We start from the raw sequence: 26,543 nt of genomic DNA on the forward strand, positions 1-26,543 counted from the left end.
TATCTGAGCTCATCTGCAGCGTCACACTGCTGTGTTTCAGAAATCCCTATTTCTCCTTTTCCTCTTCCTTCCCAGAGCATATGAGAAATGGCTTGCTGTTTTATTGAGGATATTTTCATGTGGTCGTAGCTGGCAGGTAGATGAGAGCCTCCCTTAGACAGGCTGACAGGGGAAAGCCAAGCCTGGGTGATTTGCTTCCCTCAGGACTTGGTCCAACACACGCTGAGATCCCTGCTGATGCCATCCCATCTGCTCCAAAAAGTGAGGTTTTGGACCTCCCCCAGGTCCAGCACTTGGGGTAATCAATCGCCATCATTGCACACATACTTCAAAAATGAAAAACTATCTATCTGGATTGTCTCCCTGCTCTCTGACATGGTCGTTGTCCTCCTTGCCCTTACGGTGAGGGTCATGCTATTGCCTCCGCTTTGCAAATGGTCAGTCACGGGACAGAGAGGCCAAGGGACACCGGCCCAGGACCCTGCAGAGGTCTGTAATGGAGCAAGGCCCTGGACTCCAATAGTATAACATTTCACTCCTGTTCCTGTATCACCCCAGCATCTTTCCTCCACCAGCCTGGCTGGCAATTTTTAACCCATGACTGTTTCTTGCCTGCTGGCATTTGGCTGACCTGTCTTGAATGTCAGTTCAGTTACCAAAAGGAAAAAAAAAAAAAAAAAAAGAAATCCCTTCTTCTCATCTGCAATTTACATAATTAAGTAAGAACTCATTGCCTCTTCCCTCTCACCAAAGCTGGGTGTGCGCCGGGCTGCCTGGGAACGCTGCTGGTGCCGCTTCCTCTGCTCCAGGCAAAACTTTTGCTGCAATTACAGGCAGCAGCTGGGAATTGGGGGAGGAAGGCAGAGATTAACAACCTTGTGCTGCTGAGGATCCCTCCAACACCTCAGCAAGGGCAAATGCAGCCTGCTGCAGATTTGGACCTGCCTTTTGGCTGTTTTACGGTATGGAGGCACGGGGATGAGGGAGGCATGTTTGGTGCATTCAGCAATACTGTATGCAATACTATGACTAGCCTGGGCATAAAATCTATTTGCCTAGTCTTCGCCGATGACGGATATATGCTCAAGATTGAGCTTGGTTATCAATAAATTACTCACCCAGCAAAACTTTATAGAACAGCCCTGGCCCACGGGCAGTGGCACACAAGATCTACCCGCCTTGCAACAGGCACAGGCTCAGACTGCTGCTCTCACCCAGAGCATCGTGCCGGCTCCGGAGGTTGGCTGTAGGATTAGAGGGGTGTCTTTGCCACCTCCATGCCCTCTAAGTCCATCTGACCTTCCCTCCTGGGTACAGGTAGTCTAAGAAGGTTTTTTAACTGCTCATTTTTGTTTGTAGACAGAACTTAGCTACCTCCAGAGGGGTTACAGAAACAACCAAACTAGCCTCAGAGCCAACAGCATGGGGAACCATCTGGGTTTTGCACCAGTACTGCCACATTCATGTGACAGCATGCCCCAGCTGGCAAACCCTGGTTCCCTGGGGACTGCCTGGATCTGAAATGTTGGTATGAGAATATGCCTGGTGTGCTCGAGGACCTTGGCTGCATCAGTTTTGCTCAGCAGCTAATGCTTGCAGCAGGGTAATCATAGACTTTGCAGTCAAAGTCTTTGCTGGTGGGTAAAACTTCCCTGCTGCCGCTGGACTGATGGGCTTTTAAAGGTCTGAGTGAAATATCTGTCCTTCTGCAGGGTGATAGCTTTGGACTGTGCATGACAGTCACCTAAGTCACCCGTGCTCCTGAAAACCGAGTGACTTCTTCTGGCACCGCGGTGGGAGCTGTGTCATCCCAAAGGCCTGACCTCTCGTACCTGTGCATCTCTGGTCTCCAAACACCAGGGACGTGCCGATGGAGAGAAATGTCCACCCACCTGAGGAGCAAGCCTGAGAGCAGGGTCCCCTGTATGCGGCGCGCGAAGGCCCCGTGTGCCAGGACAGTGATGGAGAAAGTTCTTGCCAACTTTCTGAGTCACGCTACTTTTACTAGCGCACCATGTCCCATTGCCAGAAACCCTCCCACCTTGGGGCGTTTGGACCACCGGCGTCCCGGAGGGGGTGATGCCGCTCGGCTTCCCACATCCCAATGTCTCCATGATGAGCCGGGAACGGCCCCTCTCCAGGAGGGGCTTGCCAGCGCAGCTCCGTGCCGAGAGGAACACCCGAGCTTGGCATTTTGGGGACGTAACCCCCATGATGGTCCCTCCTTTTGGTCACGTCCTTCTTCCTGAATGAAAAATGACACAGCAATGCCAAGATTTCCCGCCTCCATAGGTTAGGGAAACACCTGTGGGTGAGAGAGGTTGTCCCTTTCACTAGCTCATTAATTCAGTAAATTACAAAGGGAAATACATGCTGGGAAAAGCAAGAAAAATCCCAAAAGTTAATCCAAGAGTTATTTCCTCCCGATACCTGGATAAAAAACGTGTTCTTCGGAGCTCTTCAGGTCAGACGTCAGCAAGACAGGTGAACCCACATCAAAGAACAAGGTAAAATACTGATTTTATCCTTTTGCTCTATGTGCTCATGCATATTTCCTTGTATTTCTATAATGTGTCTCTGAAATTTTTTTTTTTTTCATTAATAACTGTGAATTTCAGTGCTAACAGAACTTGCATTTGAAGTAGGCTATTTCTGAGGAAAAGTATTTTCTTTTGTGATCAGACTTTGGGATCTGCTGCTTTCAGCCGCAGTTACCTCCTGCTGCTTCTGAGTCAGTAGACTTTTAAAAATTTAATTTAGCTGTATTTATTTTCTGATCAAAATTTTTCAGAAGAACTTTGCCTATTTACATGCAAACTTTTACTGGTATTTTATTTTCTTTCTTTCTTTTTGGATCTTCTGTTAAATATTTGGTTTTATTTGATTTTTTCTCTTGCACACGGGGAGTAAAAAAGAAATGGGTAAGAGATACTAGTCAGCATGGGTTTTTTTAATACATGTGTACAAGTGCTATATAAATATGTATATTTTCATAAGCATCACAACTGTGTTATTTAGGAAAGATACCAAGGCAATATTGTCTTCCTTGAACAGGTCTCCCAGGCAGCTGGCCATGCTTGCATCCTGCCGTAGCATGAAGGGATCCCACTTATTCCTCTGCCTCTTCTCCATGTCGTGCTGGTTGAATTTGATGCCAGCAGCTGGGAACAAAATCTTCCACTTTGGACCCTGCAGGATTTCAATGAGCGTGACTGAGATTAGGTCTGGTTTCACAGCAATTAAAGCCAACATCGTAAGTATTGCTCTGGGCTCTTGTGGAGCTGGGGAAGATCTTTAGTCGGCTGCTCCCGAAGCCCCTCTGGAGCCAGCACGTACCTCACCATCTCTGTCTTCTCCCGTGCAGCAAGCCAGAGACCCCATCAGGACCCTCAGCATCTTGTCTTATCCAGATTCTCTGCACAAGGTTAAGGTGGGTGTCCTTAGCGTGTCTCCAGTTTTTCTCTGAATAATTTTGACCAGCTAGCATCCTAACACCAGTCATGAGGTGTACCAGCTGAGGGCGTTTAGGGAAGTTGTTCAATACCATGGCTTCTTCTAAGTTCCTGCAAAACACAGACACTGAGCAGGTCAGGGAGGATAAAGTGATGCGGATCACGTATACGAGAAGAGGTGGGTGTCCTACTGCCGGTTCCTGCCCCTGCGGCAGACTGCAGCGCACAGGGCTTTCACCCTGACTGTCTTTCCAGAAATGGTGGGCAGAGATTATTTTTTTTGTTGTTGCATGTGATGCTCCAGTTACAGGAGCTTTAGCTGCGGCTTCCCACCTCCTCCGTCAGTGGAGACACAGCGAGGTAAATCAGGATTTGGGTGGAAAGCTGTCAAAGAATCCGAAAGCAGGTGAACGTGATCTTGGGAGGTAAAATATATTATAAGTAAGTATTTTACAGCTCTCTTTTACACTCTAAAGCACTAGACATGGGCCACTGCTTCGGGTCTCAGCATCTAATACCCAGCTACAAAATCAGCTATTTGTTGTGTTGACTCAATGAGACTTGCTGAGGATGGGTCTCCTGGAAGATCAGTCTAAAATAATTTCCTACATATATTATCAGTTTATATCAAGCATCACTGAAAAAGCTTTATGAGTCAAAACATCCCCCTGTGCTCAGCTACCGTGCTTGGCGTTAGAGATGTTTTTTTCTAGAGGGAGGTAGAAAGGTTGGTGACTGCAGGTTTATAGCACTTTGGAAGACATTTTAAAAATGAAATTTATTCCTTAAGTCTTCAGATAGATGCTGCATCACCCATCACCTCTTCGACTTCTACGTGGACAAAGTTTTCAAACACTGCAAGACCGAGGATGCATATGTCAACCGAAAAATCAGCAGCATAGCCAACTCCTTCCTCAGTGTGAAGAGGAAACTTGGGCAGTGTGTAAGTCTTGGGTATTGCTACAGTTTAGTTTAGTCTGTTAGTATTTGGTATATAAATAAACCTAAGCATTTTATAAAGTTACAAAATCTTTATTTATAAAAAAGGTTCTGACAAGAATACAAAGAAGCATGATGTAAAGAGTGTGTGTGTCCGCTGAGAAATTTTTATACTTGCCCACTCATCAGCAAACTCCCATATTAGTTAAGAACAATACTTTTCCTGTCCCTCTGTCTATCGAAGTAAACTCTGTTCTTAGCTGAAGTCTGATTTAAGGACCGGCAGTGTTTTCCACAATTTAACAAGGTCTCAGTCTATACAGTAATTTCCAGCATAATTAGAAACTGATCTCTTATTTTTAAAAACGAACCCCCAAAACTAATGAATTCTATCTTATTTTTCTAGCATGAGGAAAATAAGTGCCTGTGTGGACAGGAATCCACTGAGAAATTTAAGCAAATACTTGCGAACTATGGAGGGGTAAGTTGATGACTAAGTCTAGTAATTAATGCAAATATTCAGATTCTTTTTACCTTAGGTTGTACTTGCTATCTTCGCTTACAACTTGTTCCTTTATATCATTTCAGCTGAATGTCACATCTGCAGCAATTAAATCCCTCGGCGAGCTGGACATCCTACTAGACTGGATGGAGAAATCTCATTAGAGAGCAGAAGGCATTAATGACCCACCAACGGCTGGGGCTAATGAAGCTGCTGGTGCATTGCACATACCTGCGGTGAACAGGAAAATAATGTGCCGTATCAGTGCAGTTTCTCACTGATTGCGGATGCGTTCAGTCAAACACTGAGTGTTTTGTTAGCCAGGTACATAGGCGAATGCATCAGCAGAGTCTTGCATGGAAATATGGAGTTTGATCAAATCAGCATAGCACTCGCTTAGCTGACTTCTATCAAAGGATGCTCTGCAAGGGAAAATCTAAAAGGGTTTCTCTTGCTAGCAGACATAAGCTGTGATCATTTAATAAAAGTATTGTTTAAATTATAAAATTTTTGTATAGGGAAGGTACATTCATGGGTGCTGAGTGCCCGCTGGAATGACTCTGGTGTAGTTAATGCTGCAGAGCAGCGCTCCTAAATCTGGGCTCAGTCTTATGTGACTGCTCCTGCTGATAGATCTGGCTAAAACGAGGTGCACAGTGTGACAAAAGCTTCTAAGAATAGGTCCTAGTGGGTATGTCAGGCCTTAGAAATCTGTGTTTCCTTTTGAGATCGTATTTTCTGCCTTATCAGTAAAAGAAAACTTTCTATGCAAGATATGTGGTTGCTGAATAGAAAAAGGTTCTTGTATGTATTGTGTAATTTACTGACACTCAGTAGTAAGTTTTGTGGAAATCTGTTGCAATTACTGTAAATAAACCCTACTTGAAACTGTGCCGAGTCTGTCAAAATTCTGAGGAATTATATGTTTCTTGTTGGCAAAACTTTCTGAATTCACCATGGTGCCCTTCCATAGCAGATACTGTCACTCCTAGTATCCCAGAGGTGATGCATCTTTCCTGGCGTGCCAGAGAGACCAAAGTTTAGACCTGAGTGACACTAAATCAGCCCAGCTTGTCCCTGAGACCATTTTTATTGCGCATTATGTATAGCTCTGGTCTGTTTTCACCCATTTGGGGCTCTTTTAGCCACCAGTGACTGCACACATGTTGCTGGTACCCACTGGTTCTGCTCTAAATCCCTTTTCCACTGTGTTTTCCCACAAGGTGTTAATACATGTATCGCTGTAGTATCTGACAGTGGCAGAGGCCTAATGTGTTAGTACATGAACCCAGACCACCCAAGTCATCTCTCCCTGCAGCCAGGAGGTGTTATGCACTCCTGGTGTCAGGGCCCAGGTAAATGCTGCTTATTAGCACAAGCCAGAGCAGTCGCATGTTTATGTCCCTGGCAGCACTCTAGTCCTAATATTTCAAGTGATAAAGTCCTACTGTTGCATTCATTAGACATAAGGCTTGAGTAAGACTAGAGGGTAGATCTCTGACTTGGTGCATTTTGCTCTAGGAATCAGCTAAGCTGAGCAAGGTGTGCCAAAACTGCTGCCAGCTGTGGTGGCATGAGCACAGCCAGGGCGCTGCGTGCTCTCCCCTGGCTGTGAGCAGCTCTTATTGCTGTTAGGGTCAAGTCTTCGCTTCTAGGTCTGAACCATTCGGGCTTGCACAAACCTCTTCTCAGGACCTCTGATTCCCATGGGACAGCCCAACACTCTCCAGCTCTCCCTTTCCTGCCCACGGACATGGCCGAGCTTCAGCAACTGGGATGGACAGAGGGCTGGCTGTTCCCAACTTGGGCAATTTCTAATGATGCTACAGAGGTGACACAGGGAAGGCGTTAGCTGCAGAAGAGGCTCTTTAACAGGATTTTGTTGTTATGGAATAAGGTCCTCATGTCCTCAAGGAGAACCTAGTTACTGCTTTGGTTACATCCCCATCACAGGAGGACCCTGGTTGAGACCTCCGGCAACACATGGGCATCACCGGAGCCTTGCGTCAGTCCGGCGGGCGCTGTGCCTTTCATCAGGCACCAGCACAATGAGGAGCTGCAGAGGAGGAGGAGACTCCTCGTCTCTTCCCAAAAAGGCCCGTTTGGTGACCTGGCTAGGTGAGCTCACCAGCATTTGCCTATGGCGCATCTGCATGTGCTTCATGCTGAGCAGGATCTGGTGATTCACTTTTAAAAGAAAGATTTCCTTGATTGCTGACTATCCTTCCTCAAATATTTGCGTATGCCAAAGGAAAGCCTCTCAGGGCTTTGATTTCTCTTAATTTGCTTTCTCATGGGTTTTTGCTGTGCGACTTTCATTTGTCCTGGTGCCAGGGCACGAACAGGTGAATACATCCCTCCACGTGCTGTCAGCATCACAAAAGCCGATCTTTCAACACCATCACCTTTGAAATCAACCATTGAAGAATGACATATCTTGCACATACTGTGATTTTCTGTTAAAGAAAAACCATTAGGAATGAAGCGGTGATGCAACGAGATACCACAGCTCGTCACTGACCAAATGTTTGGCATGTTTGGCAAACAGTCTGGTGAAGGAGATGGGGCTGCTTGGTGAGGTCCCTGTGGACCTTTCCATTGATCGTGGTGGGCTCTGGATCACAGCTTGAGTGAGAAGTGTGGGTTTTATTCCACATCCTCAGCTTATGCTGTCACAATTATTATTATTTATCAGATTTCATTGATTTTGTATCCTGTGCGGAGGGTTGCATGCCTCAATCCATGCATGTTTTATTGCTTTCATGTCAAACTAAGTTTACACTTAGCACTGCAGCAGCCCAGGGACATGCCTCTCTGGAAATGAGGTGCCAGATGGAAGGTGTCAGTGGTGGGAAGCAGCAGGAGCCGTGGGCAGGCAGCTGCCGGGGCTGAAGGGTGCAGGCAGAGCCAGCTGGCAGGATGCTCAGCCCACCCATGTTTCTTGGCCCTTGCACCTTTCCTGGGAGTTTAGCTCATTCTCGCTGTTCCCAACGCGGTGTGGGAGGAGCGGAGCTGAGAAAAGGATGCCGGCGGGCAGGCTGAAGAGGAAGCGGATTTGCAAATGGAGAGTGAAAGGGGTTTTCTCCTCCCAGAAATTTCCAAACCTTAGCGTTCTCGTGAAGCTTTATGACTGCTCACCCCTGGGGACACTTTCCAAGCACACGCCTTTCCTATTGCACCAGAAAAATTCATTCACTTACAACAACTTTGGGCAGGCGCAGACCTGTCCTGGCCCCTCCACACCTTTTCCGATATCCAAGCCCCTTCCCACTGTGCTGCCGAGGGGATGCAGCCTGGGAGATGAGGCGGATGAGCTATAACCTAACATTCGAGGTCTTAGCTTTGCTAGCAGTAAGGTGATGACTATTGCCATGCGGATGCGAGAGCAGCCCTGAAAAAACAAATGCAGGGCTGGGAGGGGAAACACAAATACCGCTGGAGCTGCTGCCCTCGTACTCACAGTGAGCCGAGCTCATCTCAGTGCTGCTTGTGGGGAGGTCCATGATTTAGGAATAATTTGGGTTTTATCCCTGATGAAAACTCTGTGTTCGTAGGCTAACGCAAACAGCCATTGCCTGACACCTTGCTCAGCTACCATACTGTTTTCATTTTAAAGTGTAGCTAATATTTTACTAAAACAGAAATATACTTGTGGTGTTACCGTAAGATCATCAGGTCAGACCCTAGTCAGGGTGATGCTCTTCATTCTTTATATTTTATAGCTTGCTATCAGAGCTGCACATAACCAACACAGGCTCAGGAATTTGAATTTGTGCAGTTTCTGCCCCTTCTCTCCTGAAGAGCTCTGGCCCTGTCGGACACCTCTGCAGCCCCTCTCTTTGCCAGGCAGGCACCAGCCCATCCCATTCCTGGTGTTCAGAGAAAATTGCTTCTCTGCTTTGTCACAGCTTCTTCATTGTTGCTGCTTCCTACATTGCTTTATCTGCGGCGTATTCAGCTTTCTGTACTCGCATCTCACTGACAGACAACGGTGTCGTGCTGCCGTTTGGAAATCCATGTATCAATAAATTGCTTTTCTCTGTTTAGTCATCCACTCTCGAAAATAAGACCAAGAGACAACATTTAATTACAGTCATCCTCGTTTCCGCCTGGATAAACATGAAGTCAACCAGGGAAAATTGTGTGGGTGATGTGTGGTCAGGTTTATTAAGCAAAGGGTGGGTTTTCAAGGCCACCCTTGGTGGGGTGGCTCTGTGGCAGAGGAGCATGGATTGGGCTTAGTTGTTGCGACCCCAAGTCAGAAAGGGGAGTCTGTTGGTTCAGCTGCTCTGGGGAATTTGGTCTGTGCTATGCAGATGGATACAGTGCCAGTGAACACCGGTGCCTATTGCTAATCAGCTATATAGGCTGCTAATAGGTTGTCATACTAATTAATGTCACGCTGTGGTCAATTCCTGCTGTTGATTAAAATGCATATGCGAAACATTACTCAAAATATTTCCTGTTTGTCTCCATTAACTGTGGGTTTCTTCTACCAACCTGTGCCGTTTGTAACACCAGATGTGATGCTATAATGCTGCAGTAAAAGGAGGAGAAAGCCCCCCCTAAGATGCGCCCTTACTGCACCTCTTTGGGTGAGCTCTCCCGTGCCCTCCCACGGACTGCGAGTCCCCCTGGTCTGCTGAAAGCCAGTGGTATTCTTTATTGCTTGCGCATAAAAACACTTCAGACCATGTCTGGTCTGCAGGTACTGCCCTCTGGATGAGAAAGCTTAGAGGAATCAAAAGTGCGAGACGTTGTTCTAGAGGGTTTTCCAGCTGCCTTTAAAAGAAAATGAGATTTTTCAAAATGTGCCTTCTGGCCTTTGAGAGCCCACTGTTTTGGAAGGGCACTGGTGGGGCTGGGGCTGTCGGTGGGCTACGCCACTCCAGCTCCTGCCTTTTCCAGTCTGACCTGCTCGCTCAGACCCGCGCCTCCAGCCCAGCCACCCCTCTTGGCATCAGACGATTCCTCCTAAATCACCCCTTGAAGCCGAATTTAAGCAAAAAAAGGTCAAGCTATAGCAAATTGCGGTAGCAATAAACAGTGCTGCTTGCTGATGTCTTGCTCTGATCCTCAAGGTAGAGCCGGTCCCAGTTGCTGCCACCTCTCAGTCCCTCACCTTCAGATCTAGCCCTCCCAGTTTGGGGGGGACACGGCCGGGGGAGCACTGTCCCCCCTGGGGTCACCCTGCGCGATGCTGTTGGAGGTGAGGAGGAAGGTGGAGTAGGCGAGGTCGGCATCCTCCTTGGAGCTCTGGGGAAGGACAGGAGGACACTATTAGGTGACCGGGGACGGACAGCGGCCCATGGCCGGGGAAAGGGCAGCGTTTCGTGGGCTGTGAGCTTCTCGGGATGATACGGGCAGACTGGGTGAGCGGGACAATCCGGTGGGTTATGCTGGCACCGATCGAGAGCATCACGCCTTTGCTCAGCCCCGGGAAGACCCCAAATATTTGTGGGTTTGGGACCCCGTGGCATGCCTGTCCCTGCGTGTTGGCACCCAGCTCACCTGTCCTAAAGCTGCTAGGTTTTACTGGTTTCCCAATAGTTCCCTTTATTGCTCCGGTTCAGCTCCTGGCACTTACAACACCTACCTACCGCCTTTGGTTAGAGACTAGTAAAAAGAAGGGCTTGCCTCTGGCACCTTGAGTTGGTGCTGAGCTCCTCAACCGTGATCTTACCCAAGGGGAGGAGAGGCAGGGGGAAGGCAGGGGAGGGCAAGAGAAGGCAGGGGAAAGCAGGGGGAAGGCAGGGAAAGGCAGGGGAAGCAAGGGACTTGCCGGGGCCACAGGAGCAAGTCACAGCCCTTGCAATGGCAGACACCTCCATGCCTACCTCTGTCCCCTGAACCACTGCCCACACGGGGGGAAGGTTAGGAGGTGGGATGTGCTCTGGCTTCTGGCCATCCGCTTATCCCAGCGTTTCTTGTTTGTGGTAACAACCCAGCCCCAACCTTTCTGATGCTGCCTGGGGGCTGACTTGGTGTACTGCTTGAAGCAAGGTGACTGCTATTATCGTCTCTGCTAAAACATGGGGTCAGGAAAGGGTTGAGGTCCCCTCAGGGAGGCTGATCTGCAGCAGGTGGCCAGATCCAGGTGAGATGGAGAGCACCTGGGTATAAATAAGGCCCCCTGGGAGAAGGTAGCTCCTTTGGCAGAGGTTGGAGGCTTGTGGTGGTGTCTCCCAGATCAGCGGGCTCTCTCCTGCCTTCTCTTACCCTTTTTGCCTTCTTTGTCTCGGCAGCGCTTTCCGGGGTGGCCGCGGTGGTGACAAACTCTGCAAGGAGAGAAAGGGAGGTGTCAGGGTGTGGGGGCCGTCGGTGGGCAGGTATTTCTGTGGCTTTTGTAGGGTCCTTTTGCAAACCCCTCCCCGGCACCCCTTGCCCAGGGGCTGGGGATGGAGAGCAGCCCATCGGTCAGCAACCTACCATCCCCTCCTATCTGAGTCTCCTGGGTCTCTTTCATGCAGGCGTTATTGCTTGCGCCGTACTCCTTCCCGCTTTCGAAGTCTGACATGCTGATGTTCGTCCTGTAGCTCCCGATGGACACCAGGTCTGTTAAGAAGGAGGAGGTAAATACCCTGCCTGCTCGCTCAGTCGGTGCAAGCACGTTGGCATCTGAATTGCCTCTGTGCAAGGAGGCACCGTGCGATGCCACGTGCAAAGCCCGTGGAGGGGTGGTCTCTGTTTCAGCCCGGGCACCCCGTACGCTGGGTGTTGCAGCTGTATGGATGGGGTCAGCGGGAGAAGCAGGGTCCCTTGTCTGCCCATCGCATGATGGGGTACTGGGGGAGCAGCTCAGCCCAGCAGAGACTGCGGCACGGACAAGGTATTGCCTGTGTCTTAATATTGCTGACGTTTCTTGAGAGACTAGAAAAGGCAGGGACTCACCAGATCTCTTCAGCTGCCTGTATTTAAAAACAGCAAAAGCTGCTGCAAGGATTATGAGGATGGAACCAGCAACGCTCACGGCTGAAATTGTACTGAGGCTAGGGCCTTGATCAGAGCTGGAATGGAGGGAAAGGTATATCACTAAGCTGTGAAATACATTTTTTTAAAATTATTCAAGACTGAATAATGTATATGAATGTCCAGCAGTCTAAAATCTGTATAGGATGGTAAACTGAGTGAGCATGATGCAATTCAATTACCGAACTGGATCTTAGCACATAAAACCCAAATAAGAATCTAGGACAGAGGTTGTGCCAAACCAGCTACATCAGTACCTTGGTTATAAATGTGTGAAGGAAAGCTCTCTAATTTTGACAGAATTATTTTCAATTAGTTTTTCTGTACTTGGAATCTCTAAACGTTCCCTTCTGGGACTGTATTTTCTCGAGCTAGAGACTAATTTCAAGTCATCTTGCCTTTTGCTGTAACTTTTTTCTTCTTTTCCTCTGATGTTTTGAGCTAAGTTCTTTGGGGACAAGACTTTTTTGTTGCTAAACCACACACAGTGTGCAAACACAGTACCAACAATAGGTTAATATAAACATCACAAAAATTATAAATGACAGAGGCTTGGAGAGAACTAACCTTTCTGAGGCAGCTGGGCTGCCGACCCCAGCATCGTTGTAGGCTCTTCCTTGGGGAATAAAGCCACCCTTGGCAGGGTTGGGGTTGTCCACGTTCAGGAGGTCCAGGCTGTGGTCAGCATTGCTTCCTGTGTCTCCCAGGGAAAAAGGATGGTTAGTCGCATGAGCAGCAGCATGGAGATAGTGACACAAAAACTAGTTGGATGTATTTGGTGCACGTGGAACTTCAGGGGGCTTTGGTTGTACATGAGAGTCTTTAAAATGGGGTTTAGAGATCTGAAATAATAATCATTCCAGATAATTTATTGCAAAAATCACAAGTAGGCTCTCCCTGCCTGTATACTTTTAAAAGTCTTGCGTTTCTAAGTTCTGCCTCTAGTATTTCCAGAACAGATTTTGAATAGTTGGTTTACTTTTATTTCTAGCTCTTTGTCCACCAAAGGCAATGAAATGAGCCTGTTTCTCTCTCTTTTCACTTTGGCCATCATCTACTTAGGATGGTTGCATGTAGGATATCTAGCACTATGCTTTTTCTCTGTTTCTAACAATATTCCTGCCTGAGAAAAACGTCTTAATTCCAAAATACTGCACCGAAACCAAGACTAAGTCCCTTGCTGTTGGTGATAGCCCTTCCTTTCCTGCTCCCTACTGTTTTCCTGTTTGCTAAGATAAGCTCCCTGGAGCAACATGCACCCCTGAACTACATGCAGTCCTTCAGCTGACAGGTGTCAGATGTTGCTTAAACTAAATGATGCTACAAATTGTAATAGCAATAATTAGTAAGGACAGGGTTAAAAAGTAAAAATGGTGTGGAAGGAAGTGATTTTTAGACCGGTGGGTTTTTTATGGCTGGGAAGCAAAAAGCAATGAGTGGATGAACACACGTATGACAAGTTGTGCAAAATCAGGGTGATCTTAGCAGCTAGTCCGGGAGGCTGCCTGGATGAGAGCCCTTCTGTTTTGAGGTGCTGCAACCTAGTGGCTATGGAGAGGACTTTTCTCTCAGCAGAAGGCAGCCCTGACAAGCAGGAAAGCCCCTGCCTGCCTTTGCCTTGGAGCTCACCTTCAGTCACCCACAGCTGCACTGCCATGGTTTCCCCAAAAACGCCGTTGCGCTTCACTCCACACCAGTACCACCCTTGGTCTGACTTTGTCACCGAGTCAAAGCTTAGGATGACCGTCTTGTTGTCAGTGTCACAGATAACGTCTGGCCCCGGCTGCCTTTGGTCAGAAGCAGGCATGGGAGTGCACCTGGTGCTGCTCCACTTGCACCAGTACTTCTGGTACGAGTAGTACTTGCATGGATAAGAGCAAGTTAAATCGACCCGTGAACCCACTTGCACCTCCACGTTCTTCTTTCCCTGCAGTCCGGGTTGTCCTGCAAGGGCAAACAGAACATCAAGGCTGATGTTAGTGGTTTCGGTGGGGGGAACCGTAGTCAACAGGTGGTGGTGCTGCTAGAAATGATGAAGCAGGAGATGCCTCTTTGAGAGAAAGTACTGCTTGCGTTGCTAAATTAATGTTAAGGATGCTGTATGTGCATCTATGGGTGAAAGCTGAGGGGTTTTTTGCAAGGCTAAAGAAATACATGCATGAGAAACTTTTGTGAACACCTTCCCATAAAACTGAAACCTTGTGTTTCCATTTTAAAGCTACTGGGGGGTGGGGGGATTGGCACAACGTTTTGCCTTATGAGAGAAAAGTTCAGAGTTGGACCTCACAACTCTTCCCCAAAAGCCAGATCTGCTCCTTTGCAGTACTTAGGAGGTTGTTTTGTACCTACTGAGCAGGCAGAGAACTGCCAATGCGCAAGCTCGTACCATCTATGATCTCCAGCTCAGTTGATGATTGCTGCTCCTTCTCCTCATCCGTCATGCACCAGTAATAGCCTTTGTCACTGTCCTTCAGCTGGTTCAGGATGATGGTGATCGTCTTGTTATCTGGGCTGTCGAACATGGCCACTCTTCCTTCATACAAGGGTGACACGTACCCGGAGTTATCTATGATCCGAGCACACCCGTTCTGTCTCCACTTGCACCAGTACTTTGAGGAATTCTTCAGAGTGTCATAGTGGCATTCAAAAGTTACCGAACTTTCTTTTACTCCAATTATTGTGGGCTTTCCTTGAGGAACATGTGACTCTGGAGATAAAGATGAAATGAACAGCTATACATGTCTAACTTTTGCCCATGTGGCATGCTCCCAAGAGAATAAATACCAGATCAAACAAAGCTGTTTTGGCTAAAGCAAGGCTAGGCAAAGCTCAGGGGTGCAGATGGTAGGAGACTGTCCTGGCACTGTTAGGAATTGACCCTAAGGGGTCTGTCAGGCCTTTCTTTTTCCCAAATTCACTGGGTGGTGGTTGTCTTTGTGTACCAACGTTTCAAAGTTTTGCTCCCTTTGCTAGGGGAAGGGCAGGTCTTCTCCTTTCTACATCTGTCATTTTGAGATTTAAGGAATTAAGACTTGAAGAGACAGTTTGCTTGTCTCTAACTGGTAGGCAGAATTTTCCTTCTGGACTTTTGGGCTAGCCAGACTGGGGAAGATAGCTAGCCACTGCTGGGAAAGTCAAATCTTGAGACAAGCTTTATTAGTGATGGCCTAGTACATTACAGATAGTTAAATGAATAGAAAGAAGTATCTAGATGAGAGGATAGGATAATAGCACTCTCCAAAGGGAAATTAAAGTTTTTGTTAAATGAAGTAAGACTGCTAGTGATGCTTCTAAAGAGAAGCAGAGATGAAGGGGAAAAAACGTGGGAAGAGCTTACCTTCATAGACATGCACATCCAGTTCCTTTGTTTCTCCTTTCTCCCCATAGACGCCAACCCCGCACAGGTACAAGCCAGAGTCTTCCCAGCCCATCTGAGTTATCACAACGCTGAATGAGCCTGGAAGCTCCTCATTGCTTAGCAGAGCTCTCCCTGTGTAATCTTTATCAACATCCCCGTGACTATCGATGATGTTACGGCAGCCTTTTTTCTCCATCTTGCACAAGAATTTCCTCCAGCTCTCATACTCCTTCCCAAAGCTGCAGGACATGGTCAAAGTGCTGTGCAGCTTCACGTAGAAGAGCTCAGCTCCCTCAGGCACGTGTGGACCTGCGCATACAGACACACCGGTCAGTGTGTACCGCCTGCTTTGTCAGAAACTGTGTGCAACTCCCCTATCCCTCTAAAGGCTTTTTTTTTAGCACAGGGTTTCTCTCTACTTTGCTGTATTATATGATCGTGTGCCACTCCTGGTCAGCGCGTGATCTACCCGGCTGCGTCCCACGTCTCTCACACATTTCAGGACTGAGGTCTCTATGCTGTATGGCTGCCTGCTCTATACTGGGGTTTCTCCCGGAGCCTTCTTGCCAGGGGCTGTGCTGCTGGGAGTTTGCACCGTGCTCTGCACCCCGGGCCTTGCCCAGCAGTGCGGTGCCATCCTGCACACCGTGCTCTCGTGGACTTGTGCACAGGCTTGGCTCGCACAGCCTTAGCTGTGGGTTGGAGGGTACATGGGAGTGATGGGCAGTTCTGCCCTCTGACTGCACCTCCCTAATGTTTAGCAGCTGAGAGAGGTCAGCAGTTTCTAAGCAATGTTTGTGACCTTAACATGATGTTCATTTAGTCTGATTTTTTTGACGGATTTTTGGTCAAAAAATAAATTCATTCTGTAACAGCACAGGGGAAAATGAAAACTGCTGTTTCCTGAAAGCATGAAGCATCTTGAGCTCTTAGACACTGGACAGACTATCTGTGGAGCCTCATTAAAAAGAGTGTGCAGGAGGGGGGGAGTAAAAGAAAATAATACTACAAGGACCCCCAAGACTAATTACCTTTAGAAACATCCAGACTGACTTTGTGGCAGAGCCCTCTGCTATTGATACCAACACCGCACTGGTAGGTGCCTGCATCTGCCATTGTCAGCTCAGAGATTTTAATCTGGAAGCTTTCTGCCTGTGGGTCATCAGTGATGGAGGCTCTGCCTTCGTAGCCTGGAGCAGTGTAGCCGCTGGTGGAGACAACGGTCATGCAGCCCGTGGCTGATTCCCTGCACCAATACTTTCTGTCGTGTCTGTTCACGCTGGTGGGAGGGTAGAAGCATTTCACGGTAACTGACCCGTTGAGCAGACCATATACCTGCCGTGGTCCGAACACAGGGCTTGAGACTGCAAGAAGAAAACACGTTGGCTGTAAATGTCAGCTGTTCTACACAACCCGATGGGACTGCGGAGCAGGTCGGGTGTACCAGGGCAAGCACGGCCCCAGGGCTGCGCAGCGTCCTGCGGTCTGAACGGTGCCATGGCAATGATGGGCACCGATGCGGTAGAGACATTCCCCTCTTAGTAATGCCACCTCCGGCCTTAGGCCACCCACAAGACCGGTGCCCCAGACAGGTTACACTTACTTGCTGCCTTGGGGAGGTATTTGCTGCTTGCAGATTCAGTTGGGAGGAAGGCGAGCAGGAAGGTGAATGCTAGTAAAGTCATTTTTTCTCGCATTCCCTGGAAAAGGCACAGATGTTGGTGAATAATCAGACTTGCAAAATTATTAAGTTAACTGATCAAGTCATCTAATAATCCTCGTGCCTGGAGCATACGAGGGTTGTGGCTACTTGAGCTAGAGAGAAATAGAGCATTTAATAGCATCTGTCAAGCAATTGCATGGGAAAGAGGGAGATAACTCTGTTCTTCCCTGTGTTGCTGCATGGCATCATGGCTGCCCGTAGGTCTCATCCCAACACCTCAGTCTTCCCTTCTGTAAAATGAAGGGAGTTGTTCTTACAGCAGACTTGGTTAATGCAATGCCTGCAAGCCACCAGTGTGTCTGTCTGAGCAGAGTGCCCCAGGGACAGTGTCCCCTGGGCAGGCAACAGTGATGGTGTGCACAGCATAAAAAGGGATTTTGGCCAAAGCAGGAGAGACCTGATTCAAAATCAGAAATGGTATCTTTTTTACACTTGTAAATCAGAACAGCCCATCACAAGGCTGAAGTTCAAAAATGGTCCAAAAGCCGTTGAGCCCTGGCAGGCATCAGGTGGCAACCCGGAGCTCAGCTGCTCACTTGACCCTTGCCAGCAGATAATGCTGCTTCTAATGGTTTCATAGCTGGGGTCATATTTTCTTTCAATGTTGTTCATGCTGTGAAAGGAAGGCTTGTTCACTTGTGAGCCGGAGTGCCAAAACCACTCCTTAGGACAACCTGCTCTCACGGAATCACAGAATGGTTTGGTTTGGAAAGGACCTCTGAAGATCATCTCGTTCCACCCCCCCTGCCATGGGCAGGGACACCTTCCACTAGACCAGGTTGCTCAAAGCCCCGTCCAACCTGACCTTGAACACTCCCAGGAATGGGGCATCTACAACTTCTCTGGGCAACCTGTTCCAGTGTCTTACTACCCTCATTGTAAAAATTTCTTCCTTATCTCATAGAGCAGAGCTCCTGTCAGAAGCCTGTATTTAGATACTGCTCTTTGTTTCCCTGGTCTCTTCAAGGACATGCAAAAGAGAAAAAGGGTAATATTTTCACCTCTGCTTTTTTTCTTTCCTCAGCTGCTGATAAAGTTAGTGAGATGCAGGGATTTACGCCTCACCCCCACCCCTCCAAGAATCAGACTTAAGCCAAATAAAGCACTGTCCCATCTCTATATCCACCCAAATCTACTGCACCAAAATTAACCCTTGGCCAGGACTCAGTGATGACTATTGGGGAATGTCAAACCAAACTGTGTCTCTCTTGAAATGTGTCTGTAGTCTTCAGGATGAGTATTTCTGACCTTCCCCTTGTTTTGGACTGAGTGATGGCTCAGAAGAAGCCAAGGTTCTTATTTCACTAAACTGTTTTCTTTGGCCTGAACTGAATGTGCTGTTGGACACTGCATGGTGCAGTGGTGGGAATGTGCATTTCCTGAGCGTGGCTGTTGGTCTACCTGCCCAAGTTCTAGAGAGGATGATAGGTGCCAAGAAAAGTCTTTATAAACATTCATTGGAATTTGATTTCAGGGCGTCAAGTGACACAATTTTATTAAGGGTAATTCCCGGTAGAAGAAAAAGGCTTCTATTTCCGTGTTAAGAAGAAAGGTGTTCTGTTGTGCTTTCTTCCTTGTAGAGTGATTTCTAATTGCTCAGTGGCCACTTGTCCATGGCTAATAATTAACTCACTGAGCATGAAAAATGTTCTTTCATACATATCCCAGAAGTAGCCAGCAAGACAAACATAACATATTCTGCAGAAAGCAAACAATATCGCACAAAAAGGGCCTTGATATTTGCCCCTTGTTAACAGCAGTTCCTCTGGCTGATGGTCACCTCACTGCCCTCTACCCCTTGCTCTGCAGTGCAAGCAGGATTCCAGTTCAGCTTTCCCCTTCTTCGCAAAATTTGAATAATCTGTTAGTCTGATTCCTTCCCAAAGCCATTGGCTTACTTCAGAGTTACAGACAACATGGTTTTGTCAGGTAGGGAAGGGTTACCAAGACCGCTTATTTGAAACAAAGCTATAGCTGTGTTTGGGAAGATGTGTGCAAGAGTGGTGGCATCAGGGTCTTCATATGTATGTTAGCAGGAAAGAATTTTTGCATCTCTATCTCTAAGGACACGTGCACTTGTGCCTACACAAGAACAACGGTTCCCATGTGCTTGCGTGACCAACACCTGCAACTTCTGCAGCTCTGAGGTGCCTCTAGTCCGATTTTCTCACATGCTGTTAAAACATTCCCCCACTGGTTGAACAAATGGAGAAAACTCCCATGTATAGCAAGTCTGAGCAAGCACAGCCATCAGTTACGTAAAAATCTGTGCTGTACTTCCATGCTGATCCACCTAGCTGGGTGGGCTGGAAACCCCCTCTCTGCTGTCGGTGCCGTGTTACGCTCAGTGACGATTCCTAGCCCACAGAAATGGTGCAAACGAGCTTTGTTGGTCACTCTACAACAAGCAAGCGCTGTTTGAGATGCTGGAGGAGAATTTCATCAAGCTATTGGGAAAGGAGCTCTAGTTCCTTCTTGCTTTCAAAGAATATTTGCTGCTGGATTTGCTGTCTCTAGTCAGAGCACAAGGTTTAGACCTCAGAGCTCCAAGGAAGAAAAAAGGCTGCGGAGCTCATACGAAAGGGAGTGCAAGTAAGTGGCTGTGCAAGTGATTTGTATTCGTGCTTCTGCAGATGGAGGGGGAGTTGAAAGGAGAGAGGAGATGGGACAGCAAAGGTCTGCAGGAGGCTATAGAAGAGTCAAGAGGCTTGAAACCAGAGGGAAGTGCTGTGTATGCTGTCTACAGAGCACTTGGGAAGCAAGCTGATGGTAGATGTGCTGGTAGGTCTGCCGTGTTCTTATTCTGCCGCATGCCCAGTGACAGTGCCTGCTGAAGAACCAGTGCAGGAAAGGGTGAAGTGCCTATGCCCAGCCTGTACTCCTCCTGCCACTCAGTTGCAGCTTCTTGCTGGTCTATCCTAACTTTTCAGGAGTAGAGAAGGGGGAAAAATAGTGCTCCTTTGTTATTGTATTGGTGAAATCTTTCCTAGAGCTGGCAGTGGAGGCAAGGCTTTGTTTTGGGCTTCACATACAGACATGCAACCGTATCCGTATGCGCCCTCTCTATCTGGCAGCGCCAGCCGCTTCAGAGAAAGATGCAAAAATCTGCCCTAGGCAGTGATGCCATGACTGGTGCTGAGGGGTTTCCCCTAAGTCCTGGTGGGAGTCTGGTGGTTGGCACGAAGAACGAGGCTTGTGCAGTGCTCCCAAAACCTTCCAGCAGCGGCTGTGTTTTGTCGCCCTGTACGGGAACAGTTGCACCGACTTTGCAGGTGACTGATGGTCCTCCACTGGTTTTGCCTGGGGGCTGCGTGATGTGGCTGGTTTGGGCTCAGTTGCTACATTGGGTTTCCCTCTGCTCGTGTCCACATCTCCTGCTTCCCCCCCTTGCAGGCACTGACCTGCGTGTCCAGGTGCCTGCGCTGGATTTCTGGCAGCTCTTGGAGCATGAAGGACTGAGTGCATGAGACCACGGTGTCCCCACGGACTGATGGACACTGGAGACCTCTCCCACAGGGAAAACCTGGTCCTACTACACTGCAGCAGGACAGGTCATCGGGACCTTGTTTGGTAGCAGATGTGCATGGCACTGTGCAGGTTGGTGCCTGCAGCCCACTTTGCGTGGCCATCAGAGCTCCTGCCTGCACCAGAGCTGCCAGGCAGGAGGGATCGTGGAGCCCGACAGGCTGAGGGAAACCTGGACACACGATTTGTGCCGCCTCTGTCCATGCAGGCAAAGAAGCTGCTGTCTTAAACCTGATATATTAAAAACCCAGTGAGAAACGACCTGCAAGGCAGGGCAATGGACTGGTCAGGAGGGAAAGCAGGGAGGGAACCCAGTTATTCCCACTGGGAAGGTGTCCCCAAGAAGCTGCTCTGTGGCACAGGGCAAAGAAGCTGCGGGTGGGATGCGCTGGGCTAGCAGGGCGCTGGGACAGCCGCCTCCGTCGGCATTTCGGGCTTCAGCTCACCCGTGCTGTTGGGCCGGTCACTATAGACTGGTGGGCTGTCTCTGTGGTTGCTTTAAAACGTTTTGATAGGTGAAGGGGGGGCAGAGATTAATACCTTGTACTCGGTCTCCCCCTCTCCCCTCCCTCACAGGACTTGCAGAGAAGTAGCCACGGGGAAAGCTTCCAGCTGTAAGAGTGCATGTGTCTGGTGTTTGCAAAGACCCTGTTGCAACAGTGGTCGTCTTTGGGTTATTACCAGCTGGGGCTATAGTGCTTTTTCTTGATTTTTTTTTTTTTTTAAGCTACAACTCAAATCTTGGTTTTGTGTATTTACTTTCATTTTGCATCATCAAAACTGCTGGCTTCCTTCTCTTCCCCATCCCAACGTAACATGTTTTGAAGATTTTAGAACACAAACCCAGTATTACAGCTGAACTCAGGAGATGGGAGTGTGTGTGTTGGTGCATGAGCTTTCCACTCTTAACCCGGGCCCCTGGACACCAGTATTACCAAGATCAGGGCAATGGTGTTGTCTTGTCCAGGACACTCTGCCAGGCGAGGGTGGCTCCATGTTCTCTAGCTGTTTGCAGTATGCTGCTGTGTTTGTGTGTATAATGCAACAGGTATTTCAAAGAATTATATCGTACAAAACCAGAAAAGGACAGGCTAATCATCAGCAAGATTAATACCAACAAATAAAAACATTTAGTTGTCATCTGCTGTAAAAGAGAAGATATAGCCATTACCAGGTGAATGGCATTAACTTTCTCCTAGCCGCCCATTTCCATGCTTGGCTTGAGTTGCCAGGTTTGTGACCATGAGCTTGGGAAGGGCTGCTGAAACCCCCAGCGAGGGTGACTCTGCAGGTGTGTGAGTGCATGAGAAACCTGCAAAGTGTTCAAGCATTAAAAAAACCCCCCAAATATATCTATACCATAATGACAGGTAAAAACTCATTACAACTTGTAATATGTTTCCATAACTTGGATTTTGTTGTTTCTTCCTACCACCCAAGTGCATTAGCACTTGGCACGTGCATGTGCTGCACCGAAGGGGCTTCGCTGGTTAGCGGCGAGTGAGACATGGACCTATGGCAATGTGGTTTGGTGTGAAAAGCTATGCAAATGGAAAAATTACAAGGTCTTTTACAGCAGAATTACCTTTTTTCTTGCTTTCCAGCTCAGGACAGCTAAATGTTTTTGTTGTCTTAGTATCATCTTGAGAATGAGCAACACTATCTGTTTTGATTTGGTACGTTGCTGTGCTCTTAAATCTCACAGCATTATGCCGGCACTGAGCGACAAAGAAATTGTAACGCTGTGTATAAAGCTCTGGGGAGGTTAGATCCCCCCTCAAACCCCACAGTCAGTCTCCCTTGTTTATATGGACGTGTCTTTAGTGTCTCTATTCATAGCAAGTGGCTCGTGGTACTCTTGCAGGCGGTGGGAAGCGGTGAGCAGTAGTTCTGGTGTGAGCCCTCCCTGGGCTGAGTTTCCCAGGCTACTGCGTGCGGACACTTCCCCGGATTCCCCAGGGCCGAAAGCAGTGCGGGATTGGCATGGGTTGGGAACATCACCTTGCTCTCCAGCACTATCGTATGCCTAAATTTTGAAGTAGTGCTTTCAGGTTTCCAGCAGAAATTGCTCTCTGACCAGGTTAGCTCTTCTAAACACCATTCATTACAAGGCTTTCTCTGGGTTTCTATGGTGCTTTTGTGACTCTATCAGTCTTAGGGAGCAACATCTTCAGATTTATAATGATTTGAAAGAGATCGGGACCTGAGCCCTGAGTTACGCAAACCTGAGCAAGCAGCTGCTCTTGCTGGGTATGAAATACCAGAGTTCAGTTCCTAAATTCTGCTGACTCAGCTGCAAGGGTGAGCTCTGAGAAACCAGTACACTCCTAACGCAGCTTGTCAGGGATCAGCACAGTCCAATCCATTAGCTATTAACTATTGCTCTTAACAATGACCAGTGTCAAGGCCGTGCTATGGGATCAATGAAACGTGAAGATTTAGTTGTCACATTTGTGATTCTAGCCCAGGAGTCCTGTTTTGTAGAATATTTACTGTTATTCAAATACTTGGGAAATAATAACATACAGAATGGGGTAGTCTTTTTTTCCCCTCAAATCCTTTTAAAGCAAGACCCGCTAACACCACAAGGAAGCTCTACAGATGCAAACTGTTGTAGAGACAGGCAGTGCTGAGCAGCAGCATCAGGGGTTATACCGTGAAAGGAGCACTGGCACATGTGCTAGGGGTGATTTATGGAGGTGCTGAAGACTTCTGTGCCTAGAAGAGGGGCACAGCAACAGAATTCTTGCTGCACAGGACTGGGGCTATCTACATCTCTATGCTGCCCATCAGGATCATTGCATAGATGGCCTTACTGTGAGTTTTATTTACTGTAGTGCGATGGGGAAAAGCCACCAATCCACTCCATTCTCATGGCGATACGAAGGAGCAATCAACTTTAAGATAAAAGATCAAGCTGACCCAAACACATACAGGAAAGAAATATTTCGCGTTCCAAACCAATGTCTCCTTTACAATATGGAAAGAATAAACAGGAGGTGCTAATTTTGTGATGCAGTGAGCAGGAACAGCTAGGCAGATCTTATTGAAGATTATCAGTATTTACTAAGAAATCAGCAGGTTTTAGAAATTTCTGCAGTACTTGTGACCCTCCTAGCTAAAAATGTTTGTAAGTGCCAGTTAAACACTGTCCTATATGAGCAATATATTCTGGAAAACAAATGAAAAACAATAATCAGACAGCCCTCATGGCAGTGACTGAAATTCCTGCTGAGATTGTGCTGCCAGTGTAATTTTGTGTTCCTTTAAGCTGTTAGATATACCATACACTAACTTGTGACTGAATTTTATGTTCCTTTAAGGTGTTAGCTACCCCATGCACCAACTTGTTGCTTTTCAGATAAGATGTCATGGTTCATTAGTTTCTTACTTTTTGTTTCTTGTCTCTTGGGCTGGAAAGTGAAATCAATTTCAACACTATTGAACTATTATTCTAGTTTAATACTACTCATATTGCAAGGAGCAGGAACTTACTATGATTCAACAGCACTTACTGTACAGCCACAGTCTGTACAGTGACAGTTGCTGGATGGATGGATAGTGCCAGTGCACATTTTAACAGCAGCACAATTGCTATGAGGAGGTGATATTTCTCTGTACTTCAGATGAAATGTATTAAAAGTCCTATGTGAAAGCTTCCTTTGCAGAGTAAGAAATCAGGTGTGCAGAAACCCACCCCTTTGCTGTTGGTATAGATGTGAAAGGAGTCTGCCACCTTTCTCTTATTTCAACTTTAGGACACCATGTACATTTCAGTCACTTATGCTTCAATGTCTATTTACCTACCTTCTGAATGTACAAACTTGGTAGCTTGTTCAGAGTTCATTTAGGACATAAGGGCATGAATTCTCTTTTTAAATTTAAAAATCTGCATCCCTATGATTATCTCCATGTTGTGATTCAAAAGACTGTAATGACCACAGACTGAGCTGCAACAGTTTAGATTACTACAGTAATATTTACTAACATTTGTTATCTTCTAGGTTAAAACTCAATGCAAATATTGTAATGATAATTGGCCTTTTTTTTTTCAGAAAGGAAAGATTAATAATCTACAGCAGAGAAGAAAACATAAACATCATAAGCCTGATCCTATGCTTCTGACCTTCTTTCAAAAGAAATCAGCCTCCCCACTAGCAAGACCTGCACACCTATTCACTGCTCTTTCAGAACTGCTGCTTCCCTTCGCACATGTGCAAAGAAGAGTCCTTAAAAGTGTCTCAAGTCTTGTATTCTTCTCCTTCCCCATCTCAAAGCGGTAGTACAAAAGATTTTGCATTTCAGTAAGATAATGAAGAAGCATGACTTACACTCCCAGTTACTTCTGCAGACTATTTTGTACCTCTTGCTTTTTCTTTCAGACTGACCGCTCCCAGTTTTGCTGGTGTCTCGGTGGCCGACCCCTGGACGTTCTGCAGGTGTCCTGCCTCCGTGTCACAGCCGGACACGGGCTCTGGCAATGCCAGGCTGTTTTAAATACTCCTTGTCCCTCTAGCCCTGCATTTCCACCTGTTGTGCCTTAAAGGAATAGCATCCAAAAACTCTGGCAGGTGAGCACCAGCCCATGTGAGAGCCGGGAAGCCAATGCCCATCGCAGCTCTGCTGCCACTTTGAGGGTGCACGCTGTTATTTACCTCCTGATTACACATTGCCATGGCACAACAGCCACCCCAAGGGTGGGCTCCCAGACATGGTCCAGGGCACCTCTGCCTGCTTTAGGAAGGAGCCTGGTGGCTGCCTGGGGCCAGGTCGGTGGAAGGTGGTCTGCTCTGCTGGGAGCAGGGTACTTTTGAGACAGCCTTCTGCTTGGACAGGACCCTGAAGGTCTTTTCCAACCGAAATGATTCTATGATTCTATGACCCAGGTAGCTAGGGCAGCTGTGATTCCTTGGTTTGAAGATGGGTGCCTACACCTGGCACAAAGGCACTGGAGAGCCTTATGGGGTCTGAGTCTGGCTGAGTACGCGAGGGTCCAGCCAGCCCCCTCCTCTTTGTTGGCATTGCAACATCACCTTTGAGTTGTGACCGCGTTTCCCGTCGTCCCAGGCACGAGAACCCCTTGCTGCGAGGACTGACCTGGCTTCTGGTCTTATGATACCCCCAACCAACAGTGGAATAGCTTTGTAGGGCAAAGCTGGACAAAGCCAGGTGGTTGGGTTTTTTTAAGCTGTTGCAAACTTTTTGAAAACCGGTGTCCCTAAGAAGCCCCTGGTTGGCCATCCCGGTTGAGCCGGTCTGTCTCCCTTCTCTGCTCTCTCCAGCCCCTCTGCCTCCCCTCAGCTTCGTGGGAAAAGCAGGAGTCTGGGTGGACAAGGGTTAGTCTTGTCTGTGCAGACCAAGAACACTAAGATCTTTAAAATGAAATATAATTAACAGTAGCTTTGCTGCCATCTTCAGCCTCATCTCTTTGCTCTCCTGCTGTAGGCATGTCAGGGGCCCAAATACAAATTCCCTCTGAAGTGTGGGGTTGTCAGAAATGGAACTGTACGAGAAAGTAAAGCTGATGAAGATGAAAATATTTTCATTATGTGGGATGAATCGTTAAGTTTTTTTACCTTGTACTAATGTTGCAAGAGCAGTAATTTCTTCTAACTAGGGGGTCACATGAAGCTTTTCTCATTTGCTCTCAGTGAAAGCTGATGAGCTTAAACAGGATGGCAGGTCCAGGCGTTCCTGCTGCGCCTGAGACCTGGAGTCACGACGTTTAGCAAATTTGTCGGATCTTAAAGCCGGCCTTTGAAGTACCTGTCCTCTAGTTAAGAGTGTTGAGCTGCTTTCTTTCCATGAACGTGCAGCTTTTGTGGTGAGGAAGGCTGTTGCTGTGCTTGCACAGGGTGATCTGCTGGGGACCTTGAACAGAGAGAGCAGCCACAGTCTCTCCTAGATGGGAACAAATGCTGATCCCCTTGCAAGCCGTGCCCTTCCCACCAGTGCTGTTTCTCCGGCTGCTCTTGGCATTACTTTTTATTCTTGGACATAGTTGCCCTTGCTCGGCCACAATAGGCACAGGTGTGTTTGCTTTCATATACCTCCTGCTCTCCTGGGTTCCTCTCC

General features: G+C 47.6%; 2 protein-coding genes across 4 annotated transcripts; one reads left to right on the forward strand and one right to left on the reverse strand.

The window, feature by feature from the left end:
* The first annotated feature begins 1,010 nt into the window (after window positions 1-1,010).
* Window positions 1,011-5,073, forward strand: LOC128154662 (interleukin-20-like). Of its 2 annotated transcripts, XM_052815598.1 has the most exons (7): window positions 1,011-1,603; window positions 1,713-2,507; window positions 3,055-3,253; window positions 3,365-3,430; window positions 4,243-4,395; window positions 4,798-4,872; window positions 4,980-5,073. In XM_052815598.1, the coding sequence occupies exons 2-7, from the start codon at window positions 2,371-2,373 to the stop codon at window positions 5,055-5,057; spliced, it is 708 nt and encodes a 235-aa protein (XP_052671558.1). In that variant the 5' UTR covers window positions 1,011-1,603; window positions 1,713-2,370; the 3' UTR covers window positions 5,058-5,073. The 2 variants fall into 2 exon arrangements, with proteins under 2 accessions (XP_052671558.1, XP_052671557.1); XM_052815597.1 differs by having other exon boundaries at window positions 1,011-2,507.
* Window positions 5,074-9,531: 4,458 nt separating this feature from the next.
* PIGR (polymeric immunoglobulin receptor) lies at window positions 9,532-25,016 on the reverse strand. 2 transcript variants are annotated; one of them, XM_052815594.1, is made up of 11 exons: window positions 24,800-25,016; window positions 16,824-16,920; window positions 16,252-16,584; window positions 15,200-15,529; window positions 14,249-14,569; window positions 13,492-13,806; window positions 12,430-12,562; window positions 11,785-11,900; window positions 11,323-11,448; window positions 11,113-11,171; window positions 9,532-10,149 (listed from the first exon to the last, which is right to left on the reverse strand). In XM_052815594.1, the coding sequence occupies exons 2-11, from the start codon at window positions 16,915-16,917 to the stop codon at window positions 10,024-10,026; spliced, it is 1,953 nt and encodes a 650-aa protein (XP_052671554.1). In that variant the 5' UTR covers window positions 16,918-16,920; window positions 24,800-25,016; the 3' UTR covers window positions 9,532-10,023. The 2 variants fall into 2 exon arrangements, with proteins under 2 accessions (XP_052671554.1, XP_052671555.1); XM_052815595.1 differs by having other exon boundaries at window positions 12,430-12,556; window positions 24,800-25,013.
* Between the last annotated feature and the right edge of the window lie 1,527 nt (window positions 25,017-26,543).

This window comes from Harpia harpyja, chromosome 19, assembly GCF_026419915.1.
Source record: "Harpia harpyja isolate bHarHar1 chromosome 19, bHarHar1 primary haplotype, whole genome shotgun sequence".
Classification (NCBI taxonomy): domain Eukaryota; kingdom Metazoa; phylum Chordata; class Aves; order Accipitriformes; family Accipitridae; genus Harpia; species Harpia harpyja.